This window comes from Diabrotica undecimpunctata, chromosome 8, assembly GCF_040954645.1.
Source record: "Diabrotica undecimpunctata isolate CICGRU chromosome 8, icDiaUnde3, whole genome shotgun sequence".
Lineage (NCBI taxonomy): Eukaryota > Metazoa > Arthropoda > Insecta > Coleoptera > Chrysomelidae > Diabrotica > Diabrotica undecimpunctata.
The window spans coordinates 90,543,711-90,557,540 of NC_092810.1; the positions used below are offsets into that span (position 1 = coordinate 90,543,711).

General features: G+C 32.9%; 1 protein-coding gene across 3 annotated transcripts in view; it reads left to right on the top strand.

Annotated features, from left to right (window-relative positions):
- LOC140448481 (uncharacterized) overlaps nucleotides 1–13,830 on the top strand; it is a 92,301-nt gene that overhangs the window by 70,186 nt on the left and 8,285 nt on the right. For all 3 annotated transcript variants that reach the window (XM_072541565.1, XM_072541567.1, XM_072541566.1), the window contains exon 3: nucleotides 4,558–5,437. In XM_072541565.1, the coding sequence (XP_072397666.1) occupies nucleotides 4,558–5,437 (880 nt within the window). The remainder of the gene's footprint in view (nucleotides 1–4,557; nucleotides 5,438–13,830) is intronic.

Genomic DNA, 13,830 nt, shown 5'->3' on the forward strand with positions numbered 1-13,830 from the left:
GTTCACCATCCTGGTCTTTTTGGCAGTAGTTGCATTTAATTTTGACAATATGTACTTCTTTGCGTTTTGAATGAGTATTACAAATAAATCTTTTACACATGTCACACCGTTTTGAATATTTATTGTCACTACCCCTACAAGAATAACAACGACCTCGTTTTGTTGCAGATTGCGGCACTTCTATTTGCTTTTTTACACTAACACCGGTGGTCTCTATTGCACCGATTACGGATTTATGGTATCCGGTGGGTTCTTCTTGTATTGCTTCCGCTCTTCGTTTTATATTGGGTGAGGTTAATTGTTTTCCAAGCTCCTCCAGAAATAGTTTTCTGCGATGTTTTATATTTACTTGGTTATTCCATTCAGGATTTTTCGTATTCCATAGAACGAAAGCATTGTAGCACGCAATATCCAAAAAGTTGAAAAATATACGTAAGGGCCATCTTCTTGTTGCTCTTTTACATGTGTACTCTCGAATCAATTTATCTAAAATATCGACTCCACTTTTGGTTTTGTTGTAATCCAAAATAATCCTTGGTTTAAACTTTTAGTTTTCATCAGAAATTTCATGTTCATTATGTAAGGTCGATAACAATACAACAAACTTGTTAGGCTTGGTTACATATGAAACTAAGGTAATGTTTTTAGTGAACAAAAATTTTGAAGAATACAGGGAGCGATCTGTCATTTCAAGCAATGATTTGGGTAAACTCTTCCTATTTTTTCTGATAGTACCCAAAAGAGTTAAATTTTTGGATAAGAGTTCTTCAGATAAAGCAATGTCGGTAAAAAAATTATCAGTTGTAATATTTCGACCAGACCTATACCAATGTTCTGCAAGTGTTTTGACAACTCTTGGGCCTTAGTTACGTTCACATTGATCACCAATCTTTCCAGTATATATCTCAAAGTTACAGCAATAAAAATTTTCAGCGTCACATAGGGTCCAAGCCTTTATACCATATTTCTTCGGTTTACTTGGTATATAAATCCGAAATGGACAACGTCCCCTAAAATCAATAAGCTGCTCGTCGATAGTACCAAAAGCAGATGGTTCATATGATTCCCTACAATTTTGGGCAAATAGATCAGCGATTTCTCGAATAGGAGCTAATTTATCTCGTTCTCTTCTTTCTGCTCTCGTATCCAAATTATCAACGCGAATATACTTCAAAATACTTAAAAATCTATTCCGGCTTAGAGATGCTTTATAAATAGGACGCGTAAATGCATTATTTGTATTGGACCATAAATTCTGCACTTTCTCATGGGACTCTCTGAACCTTCCACATAATATAAGTATACCAAAGAAAGCACGCAGTTCGACTAGATCAACTTCAATCCAATCCTTCATGTTTTCCTCGTTCTTACTGTTATACGCAGCTATGAACTCAATAGCTCTCTTATTGGTATACTCGAGAATCATTGACATAATACTATCAGAAAAAAATAAATTAAAGGCATCCATGCATGTCTCAATATTTTGACTTTTCTTAGTTAGACCTACGTTTTTCTGTAATAAATTACATGCCAATGTCTTACCCTTTTTTGGAGCTAAATAACGCCATGTTCGTCCTTCGCACAAAACATCAGATACGTTAGATCTTTCACTATCTATATTTTCAGAAGTTGTCGCTAAAACTTCCTCGTTCTCGAGTTCAGTAATTGATAAATTACCTTCATGTGCTTCTGGCTCACAACCGTCATTATCACTCGCTTCACTATTGCTTTCATCAAGCTCTGAAAGGCCATCTTCTTTACTATCTGATAGGAGTAAGGCATACAACTCAGCTTCACCCAAAGGTTTATTATTTTTCCACATTTTGATATAATACTGCACACTTCAAGATCGATGCTTGATTTAAATTTATAAACAAACGTGAAATACCGCTTTACACCAAAGTTGGACCTCTCGTCTCGGACTTTCTTGTAGAATATGCCTATTAGACACTACATTTACTCCCAAGGTTAACTTCTATCGACTAATATTTCTACAAACATACTCATTTGGCCTTGAATACGTTCACTGGTAAACAGAGACGGCTGCGTTTTACGTGTACCTACAAACATATTGAAAAATCCTTCGAAATCCCAAGAACGGGTCAGGACTGACCCGGCATCATAGATTTTACGTAGAGGAAAAACTGTAATTTGCATGTTCACGAATGATACACGAAAAAATAGATTGAAACAGATAAGGAGCACTTACGATCAATAGGATTTGTAAAAAAATTATTTCAGGAAATATTAAGAAATAAGTGAATTTCGGGTCACGCTTGACCCAGTCTTGGTACTCCGAAGGTTAAGGTGCCTTCTCCATTCCACCTGTAGGTGCCTACATTCTTCAACCAGGAGCATTTTCTTCTTCCTGGACCTCTTCTTCCTTCCACTTTCCCTTCCATTAAAAGTCGTAGGAAGTTGTATTTTTCTCCTCTGTAAATATGTCCTAGATAACTCGTTTTTCTGTTTTTTACAATATTTAGGAGTTCTCTCTCAGTACCCATTCTTCTTAGCACCTCGTTGTTGGTCACGTGCTCTGTCCAAGAGATCTTCAGCATCCTTCGAAAAACTCACATCTCAAAGGCTTCTATACGCCTCATACTTGTATGAGGACCACTTATGTAAATAAAATTAGTATCCACACAAAACGACACAACTAAAGAATGTCCTAAATAAAAGCATGTACAACTAAAAGCAGCAGGTAAAGACGGAATACCAAACGAGTTACAGAAATATTGTGGAGGAGCAAGGACAGAACAATTAACATTAATTAATAAAATTATAAAATACCGGAAGAATGGAGAATGAGCGAACTAATTCTACTATTCCAAAAAGGAGATATAAAACAGCCAGAAAACTACAGAGGTATAAACTTGTTAAATACTACGCTAAAACTTACAACTAAAGTTTTACAAGTGCTAATAAATTTAGCAGATGAGCAACAGGGTTTTCGTAGTGGAAGATCGTGTACAGATGCAATATTTGTTATAAAGCAAATTACTGAGAAATCACTAGAGTATAATAGACCAGCATTTCTGTGTCTGATTGACCTAAAGAAAGCGTTTGACAGAGTAAGACCCAAAAATGTAATCTATCTTCTGTATAATAGAGAAGCTCCCCTAAATATTATTAAAACTATTGAAAACATCTACCAAAACAACAAAATGGACGTCAAAATAGATGGACAAGTTACAGAACCTATAGAAATAGGCAGCGGAATAACACAAGGGGATACATTGAGCCCTATGCTCTTCAATTTGATCATGGATAAAATCATCAAAAGCGTTAACAAAGAAAGAGGATAAAGACTGGGAAACAAAGAAATCAAAATACTCTGTTACGCAGACGACGCAATATTGATAGCCCAAGACGAACATAGTCTGCAAAGACTGGTCCACAGATTTAACATAAGAGCAAAAGAATTTAATATGACAATCTCATCTCAGAAAACTTAAACAATAGTAGTCAGCAAAGAACCAACCAGATATAAAATAGAAATTGATGGCGTCAGTATTGAACAAGTAGTGGAAATAAAATACCTGTGAATTACACTGTCTAGCTATGGAGACCTGGACAAAGAAGTGAGAAATCAAGTACAAAAAGCAAATAGACTTGCAGGATGCCTTAATATCACTATATGGCGAAATAAACACATTAACACTGAGATGAAATCAAGAATTTATAAAGCCAGTGTAAGACCAATAATGACATATACCTCAGAAACAAGACCCGACACAGCCACAACGCAAAGGCTACTGGAAACGGCAGAGATGAGAGTACTGAGAAGAATTACACGAAATACGCTGAGAGAACGAAAGAGAAGTGAAGATATTAGAAATCTAACGTACAGTGTATAAATGAATGGACACAAAATAGAAATTAAGAATGGAATAAGCACATAAGCAGAATGGAGGAGACCCGTGTCGTCAAAATAGCAAAAGATAAGTCACCAATCGGCAGAAGAAGTATTGGACCACCGCGCAAAAGATGGAGTGACAACCTTCCATAGAGGTATTAATCCACCAATGAACAAGCAGAATTGCTTATAAAGAGAAAGAAGAATAAGAAGAATATAGATAAATCGATTTTTTTGCTGTCTTGAAAAAATAGCTAAGCTACACATGTTAGGTTATAAAAATTACCTCCTCAGTTTCTGAGGTACAACAGAAACATTGGACTGTGTATTCTTCTGGATTTTTTAAATGCATAAGTGTGGCAGTTTCTTTGGATATATTAATTTCCATCTTTGTTTTTACAAGCTTAGTGTATGTTGAAAAAATCTCCCTTGATTGTAAACGCTCTTGGTTTTTTAGTTTTTGTATTAGGAGTTTCAATTTGTATTACTGGTCTTAAATCTTTAATGTAGAAAATTTTAACGTCAATATAATTTAATGTTTACTAAGCATAGATTGATCAAATGAATATAGGCAATACTTGATTTGGATAACCAAATATTTAGATAAATCTAACTTTCTTGCATATCTTATTTTTCTTTTGTTTTCTAGAATTTAAATACTTCTGTAAACTATATTTAATAAAAAATGTCTTATTTTGTAGGCAAAGAAGATCCAAAGGAATCTGTGTGGCTGTTTCTCTAAAACTTTGTTCGAAAAACTTTTTCCAGAGACAGTGAAATTACCATGTGATATTTGTAATAGGCATGATTTCATTCATTTCGAAGAAAATGTTGGTAATTCAAAAAATAATTTTACATTCACTGTAAAAAAAGAATTAAATATAAATTTGGCGAACGAACTTAATACAACACAAAATGACAATATAACATCTTACGTTCCAACTGTAAACGTTGGTAGTAACATCAAAAATGCATTTTTTAAACAGTTTGACCATGAAAATGTTTACAAATTAGAGGCTCTAAATGAACATTCAAACCAATTAAATATAAATTTGGCGAACCAACTCAATACAACAAAAAATGACAATATAACAACTTACGTCCCAACTGTAAAAGTTGGTAGTAACATCAAAAATGCATATTTCAAAGAGTTTGACTATGAAAATGTTTACAAATTAGAGACTGTAAATGAACATTCAAACGAATTTAATAGAATCAAACAGGTGTCCTTCGGCAACAATATAAATATAATACAAAGCATTGAGAAGGTGTATAATCCATATTTATTGCTGCAATATGATTTTAAAAAGTTTGATTATGAAAATGTTTATAAATTAGAGACTGTGAATGAACATTCAAATGAATTTAAGAGAATTACAGAAGAGTTCGTCGGTAACAATATAAATAGAATACATAGCATCGAGAAGATACATAATCTATACTTATTACTGCAATATGATTTAAAAAAGCTGGAATATGATAAAAGGGGAATAAAATATGAAGAAAAAAGGTTGTTTCATGGCACAAAGAAGTCTAATATTAATGGTATTTGCCAAAGAAATTTTAATTGGAGATTAACTGGTAAGCATTTTATGTACAGTCTGTCCCAAACCCTTCTTTCAGTGCGTCACTAATTTTGACGTCATATAGGATTTTAAGAATGTCGAGAATTATTGCATGACATTTTAGTTAAATTTGACAGTTGCAGGATCGTAATCTGTCTTTTTCTAATTGAAAATAATTTTATAATTTTAATATTAGTCTTTGTTCTTTCTCGATATATCTCGGCATATTTAAAATATTTTTATGACAATAAAAACAAAATTAAATTTTCACTGTAAAATGTCTGATAATACTAATCTGGAATGACAATTATCAGTTGACATTGTGAAAGTACTGTCACAATCGAGACAATCTGCGTCAAATTATATTTATGCGCATCATTGATTGGATATCTATTTAGCGTATTCTAAACACCAACCAATTATACATCCGTAAGTAAAATTAGCTTTACGATAAATAATTTTCTAAGTTCTATGTATAATAATCACAGACTCACGTTTTTTTCCGTCACTTCTAGCTTAATGTGTTAGAGAGAATTCGATCAACTATGACGCACTGAAAGAAGGGTTTGGGACGAACTATAAGTTAGAAAATGAGTATGTAGGTACATATATATATATATATATATATATATATATATATATATATATATATATATATATATATATATATATATATATATATATATATATATATAACTGTTTTGGATGGGTTGTAATACCCATATTTTTCTACAAGAATAAGAAAAAAGAAGTACTTGTGACTCGTTTGGAAAAAATATATAACTGTTTTGGATGGGTTATAACCTTAGTTACAACCCATCCAAAACAGTTATATATTTTTTCCAAACGAGTCACAAGTACTTCTTTTTTCTTATATATATTTATGTATATATATATACATATATATATATATATATATATATATATATATATATATATATATATATATATATATATATATATATATATGTAAATGATTAAATCTTTTAGCAAAAGCTGCAATCGCTTTATTGATTTGAATTGCCAAATATATGGCCTAGGTGGACAAATTCGTTAAACTTTTCGTGCTCGAATTGATATGAATAGAGTAATATGACTAATTTCAGCATCCCAGCTTGATCAGACACTCGGGCTGATACAAATTCAATCTCGGAAAGTCCAACGAATGTCTCCTAAAACTTAACCACTGCAGGGCTAGCATTACGATCAATAGTCAACTCTATTGGATCACCGTTATAACCACTAGCAAAATTTCTGGCTGACTAGCTAAAACCCTACGCTGAGGAAGCCAACTCTTACGTCAAGAACGCAAGTTACTTTATTAATTGCATAAAGAACGTCATTGGACACTTGTTAGTGAGCTTTGATGTAGTCTCATTATTCAAGAATGTTCCAGTAGAAGAATCGTTAGAAATTACACCTATAGTTTATTTTTATGAACGAGAGAGTAATTAGCATAATTATAACTGGTAGCTCCGACCACTCCATGGGCGTGCTCAAGATTAATTGAAAAATTACTTTGAATAATTGTAAAAAATAAATGAATTATTTCAGTGTTATAAAGTGTTATGTGTATGTAAACAAAAGTGACCTCTTTTATCACTCACTATATTAGAACTGACTGGCCTACATTAAAAAGGGTTTTAAAAAATTCACATTTTTTTTTAATTTTTAAAAATAACAAAAGAGAAAAAGAGTTTTTAAAACCGTCTAAGGTATGTTAAATAGATGAATACAAATATTAATATAAAACTTACAGCTACTTGTTACAAATCCAAATCAGATTCAGAAGATGAACTTTCAGAACCAAGATTTATAATAACTGGCTCGATCATTTTATCAGTAATATTGTCCAGCTTCCACATTTTTTCCTCTTCTTTAATAGTGTGATTTACTGCCTTTTCCCAGTTTTCAGGTTTTACATTATTTACGGCCTCCAAAAACAACTGTTTAACATCATGAATTTTAAAAGTGGTATTTTTTCTTGAAACTTCACTCTTTATCTGTGCCCATACCAGTTCAATCGGGTTTAATTCACAATGATATGGTGGGGATCTAAGTACTGTCATTCCACGATTTTTGGCAATTTCATCAATTTCGTATTTTTTAAATTTTTCTTTATGAAGGGCACACAACGAATAAAGTTCCTTTCTTATAGATCCGGGATGGTACGTAATATTTTTTGAACTCAGCCAATTCTGCAAGTCTTTTTTTAACCACTTGGTTGTGGGCAGTCCTTCTATAAGTCTGGAGTGATAACTTGCATTATCCATTACTATTACACAGTTCTTAGGAAGAAGATCTATCATTTGTTCGAACCATTCTTGAAAGACATCAGCGTTAATGTCTTCATGGTAGTCACCGGTACGAGTTAATTTAAAAGTTAATAAACCACCTTCAACAAAACCGTCTGAACTGCCAATGTGTACTATTATCAGCCTGCGTCCCTTTCCTGATGGTGGGTTTAAACCAGTAGATAAGTTATTTACAAAAGCGTGCCTTTGACTTGTAACAGTTTCATCCTGCCAAAATTTATTTGGTGTATGACCCTCGTTGATCCATGTTTCATCAAGATAAAATATTTTTCTTTTTTGGTTTCTCATTCCTTTATGGTTCTCTTTAATAACTCTGTAAATCGTAGATTTCCCAACACCAAGTGTACTGCTAACTAACTCAACGGTCTCATCAACACTTTCACATAAACGTTTGTCTGTAAATGATTTAAAACAATTAAATATTAATGTTTTTTCATTAACTGTTAGAGGACCAATTTTTCGGCGTTTACACGGCACTTCCAAATTTTCCATAACACTAGTATACACAATAAACTGCACCATGCAACTGAAGTACCTACTTTTAGTGAACTGTTAAGAATTTTGAATACGCCACTTGGACCTTCCTATATACAAAATGGAAAAACCCACTATCACATTTTCTGTGGAATAAGTTTAGAAGGTAATTATCTAGTCAATTACTGTCGTAGATTCCTGGAATTAAAGAATTAAATGTTTGATTGTTGAAACCCTTACTTCGTGGAATGCACTCATTTCAGATAAAATAAAACGTTTTATTTTATCTAAAGAATTAAACTTTATTTTGCAAATAGGCAAAGAATTAAACTTTATTTTGCAAATAGATAAAATAAAACGTTTTATTTTATCTAAAGAATTAAACTTTATTTTGCAAATAGGTAGGTACTTATTAAACTTTTATTGGTTATATATAACCAATAAAATAAACATCTTACATTTCTTGCAAATTCATTAGTACCTGTTAACCTCCATCACTCCGACACTGGCAACCTTATTTAGGGATTAGTAACCCTCACAACTATTGTATTCTATTCTGCTCCAACCTTTATACCTGGTGGTCATACTCAATTTAAAATTGTTTTCCTATATACTTCTGTAAACTTGTTGACAAATATCTGTTTTTCATTGAGTCACCCGTATCAACAGTTTAGGGATTTGCATACATAATTTATTGTTTTATTACTCTCTCATACATAAAAATACACTATAGAAAATATCCAATGCCACAGGATCACTAAATTTGACGAGGGATTGCTTAAACAACACCTATTTCATCTACAAGGACCAGAGGTACAAGCAATTTGAAGGAGCACCGATGGGTTTATCACTGTCACCCTTAATAGCCCACCTTTCATCAAAATATTATATCAAAAGTAATACAAACAGCAGATCATAAACTCAAACTGTGGCTTAGATATGTTGATGACACATTTATTATCTGTATACATAGGAAAGAAAAACTTAATAGATTCCTGCAACACATCAACAATATCTACCCAAAAATACAGTTTACCATGCAACTGGAGAATATCCAACAACTCACAATCTTAGATGTGTTTTTTATAAAGAAAGAAGACGGAAGCATAGGATATACAGTATACCGACAACCAAACCATACTGACATATATTTACACGTAGATTCACACCATCATCCTGCACAGTTAAATTCGGTACTAAAAACCTTAATCACAAGATCTGAAAAACTAACATATGAGGACCATAAGAACGAGGAAATTTTCAAAGTCAAAACAGCTTTAAGAAAAAATGGCTTCTCCACGCCTACGATTGAAAAGACTCAGAAATCTCAAAACAAAAGTAAAGATTCCATAAAAGGAAGAAAAACCAACGGAAAAAACTATCCTGCCGTATATAAAGGGTACGACAAATGAAATTAGCAATATTCAAAAAAAAAAAAAAAACAAAATAGAGACTATATTTAACACCGACAGGAAAATCGCAACAATATTACCATCAGCAAAAACAAAAGTTGCATTGGAAAATCAAGGAGCATATAGGATCCCGTCTGAAGACTGCGATAAATCGTACATTAGACAGTCAAATCAGAAAATAAAAGTTAGACGAGAAAAACATAGAAATACCATTGAAATAAAAGAGAAGACGTCATCCCTAACCACAACATGTCATAAAACAGGAAATAAAATAAACTTGGATGGAACGGCGATGCTAGCCAACATCGAAAATAGGACCAAAAGTGTTATTATAGAAGCAATAGAGATCGAAAAAGGTCCAAAAAAATTTAACTACCAGAAATGATGCCCAAAGGCTCCCGAATAGGTGGAAACCAGTTCTAGAGAAAAACGTAGAAATTAAAAGAGCTAATAAGACCTCGCCCACTCTTCACACAGGACCAATCACAAAAAGCGATAAAAGTTATTTAAATAGAGCGGACCGCGACCTAGAAATCAGTTCTCCTCGAACATCGGGAAGAAGCAGAACTAATCTGACTTGACAATGACAAGTGTGACCTTGCCGAAACGTCGTCAAACAATACAAAAAGACAACAATAAAAATCAACACACTACATCCCAAGGACAGCCAAAATTTGCTTCATTACCGTATATTAAAGAAATGACTCAAGCTTTAACCAGAATATTTGAAAATGTTACAGTTTTAAAAACTTTACAGTTAAAACTGTAAATAAACAGTTCTAACAAGTGTTCTCAAAATTGAAGGATAGACATCCTAAAGAATTAACAATAAATATAATCTACAGTATCCCTTGTAATGATTGTAATAAAGAATATATAGGACAGAGTTCAAGATGCATAAAAGATCGGATTACCTCCCACAAAAGTGACTGTAGATTATAATCCAGAAGGATACACTCATGCCACACATGTACATGATAATAATCACACTATGGATTATAGTTCCTTTAAAATTTTAGGTGTTGAAAGTAACTATAATAAGAGAATTTTTCTACAGATGGATTTTATAGTAGAGTGTGATAATTGTATCAACAAAAAATCAGATATTAAACATTTAGGTGAAATATACGCCTATTTACTAACCTTGGATAAGAATAGAAAAGCCAAAGGTAACAGGTTTACCTTACATCTGTCACTTTTTTTTTTATTTATTTATTTACGCTGTAACCACCAGAGTTATTAGCGACCTAAAAAATATAATACAGGTAAAGTTAGAAAAAATTACAATAATTGATACAGTCCTGAGTCTTTAGTATAACTTATTGTGTTTTTAATGTTCATGTTTTTTCCTAGGGCTTCCTTTATATTATTTGGGATAGTGTGCTTCTTTCTTGCTGCTTCATATGTTTTGCACTGAATTAGTATATGCTTCACGGAGAGTGTTACTTGACAATTTTCACACATTGGCGGTACAGTTCGCGTAAAGAGGTGTTTATGTGTAAAATTACTGTATCCTAGTCGCAAACGTGTTACGTTTCCGGGCTTTTGCCAGAGATTTTCCTTAAGTTTCTCCAAACTGTACTTATGCTTAAAGAGGTATTTAGAGATGAGATGAATTTTCTCCAGGATTCTTTTCTATTCTTTTTTAGAATGTATCTTGCCTCGGCTCTTCGTTTTTTGTAGTCCGTTATGTTTTCGTCTGTTTTATGATGCTTTAATCCATTGAAAGATTTCTTATACGCTCTTGTAGCTTGGCTGCATTCAGGTGTCCACCACGGAAGAGGTTTATGTTTTTTTTTAATTTTTGTTTTTCTTACATACGTCTCTGCGGCTGCTGTGATGGTTTGTAAAAATGTACTTAAAAACTTGTCAATGTCGTTTGATGACGTAAAGTTGGTTTGGTTAATGTCCTGTTCGATCTGTTTGGTAAAATTAGTCTAATCAGCATTTTTAATATTTCACTCTGAGATAGGCGATTCGATATTTGTGGTTTTCTGATGCGTTAAAGAAATTATAATGGGGTAGTGGTCACTACCATATAAGTAGGATATAACGTCCCATGTTAACGTAGTGGACAGAACTAGGTAACACAGAGAAATATCAATTGCAGATGATGTACCATTATGTATATTGAATCTGGTTGGCCTTTCGTCGTTAAGTAGATTCAGATTTTGGGATGTTATAATATCTTCTATAATTCGCCCTTTCGGGTTGAGTTTTATGGAACCCCACATCGGATTGTGACAGTTAAGATTGCCAACGATAATTCTAGGTGAAGGAATTTGTCCAAAATAGCTGTTAAATCTTCTTGGGATATAGTTTGATTTGGTGGGATATACATATTACATATATAAATCTTTTGAGATATATTTATTGCAATAGTTATTAATGCAATATTATTTGAAGTCACTGGTAACTGTGTGCTCATGAATTTTTCATCCACGTAAATTGCTACTCCTCCACTGACAATGTTTTGGTTTAATCTGTTATTATAAAAACATGAATAATTACGAAAGTTATATACATGGTTTGAATTTTTGAAACTTGTTTCCTGTAGACAGATGGGTGTGTTTCAGAGATAATATGTTTTAGTTTTTCAAAATGGGTGTAAAACCCATTTAAGTTCCATTGAAGCAGAGAAGTGAATGTAATTATTCTTTAGAGGAATTATTTACCGATGAGTCGGAATCTTCTTCCGACAATGAAGTTTTCACTGCAGGGAAAAAAACTTATGTGTTTGCCAAGTTTTCGTATTAATTTGGTGCTGTTGGTTTTCAACAATTGCTTTTCCCTTTCTATATATTCTCTAACTGGTTCTAGTAATGTTTGGAGATTTGGTATCTAATCTCTTAAGTTTTTGTCATTAGTTTTGGTTTTTTTCTTTAAATGAAGCTTGGTTTTTCAAAGTTTTTTTCGGCAGGTGGCGTTATTGCATCTTCTAGGGTTCTTTTTCCGGTTGCTTTGTTCGAAGTTATCTGGTTTTCGTGAGAACTCATATGTGTATTTTTATTTGGAGGTAAGTGTTGATTTGTTTCGGGTAAGGTTGATTTATGTTTTTGGGTATTAGAGGATGACTCAGACGATGTAGGTGTTGCAATTGTAGTGTTAACTGAAGAAGTGGTCAACTGTATAGATGTATTTTGTAGTGAGCACTGTTGGGTTATTGATAAATTTGGGATTGCTACTGTTTGTAATGTGATTTGAGAAGACATAGTAAGTGTGGAGGAAGTGGTATTTGAGATTGTGGGAGTATTTTGTAGAGTATGATTTATTGATAAATTTTGTCTCATTTCTGTTTGAATTGCACTATCACTGTGAGAATGGTTAGAAGGTGAAATATTTGGACAATTAGCTGCCTGGTGTCTAGTTAATTTTCATTTGAAACATGTTTCGTTTTGGGCTATAAATATGCTGTATGATGTTTGTTCCAACTCGATAATAAAAGATTCAGGTAGTACAAAGTTGTCTGGAAAAGGTGAAACGAAAATTTGTCTTCGGAAGCTTAGAATGTGACTGAAGGCAGGATTGGTTGCTCCTATCCGTAGGTATGATATGTCAGAGAAAAGAAGAGCTTTAATAGAGAAATTAAATACGAGTAACCTTTCATACAACATTTAAGAAAATAAGCAAGAGAGGCCAGTTAGAGTTGTTGTTAAGAAATTACATCACACATGGCCACCAGAGGAAATTGTAAAGACTCACAAAAACGACAATTTAAAGTCATTAAAGCTGACAAGAAATTCAAATGGAAAACTAAAAAACAACTAGATATGTTCTTCCTAACATTTAGACATGATGAAGATATAAATAGAATTTACGGCATAACAGACATACTTTAGTACGAGAGTTGAAATCGAGCTATTAAGGAGTTCCAGATTAGTCCCCCAATGTAAATGATGCCAGGCTTACGGACACACGTGGAAATACTGTAAAAAGGAGCAAAGATATGTAAAATGTATTGGTAAACACCTTACTAAACATTACCAAAAACCACCAGAAGATAAACCAAAATGTGTTTATTGTGGAGAAACCATCCTGCAAACTGCCGCGGATGTTATGTAGCTAAAAAATTACAAACAATGAGAAACCAGAGAACAAACAAAGACAATATTATAAAAGCACCCCATAGGGTTATTGAAAGCAAAAAAACTAGAAACAGTAGAGGTCAGTGAAAATAGAAGTTACAGCTATGTAACAAAGAATGCAAG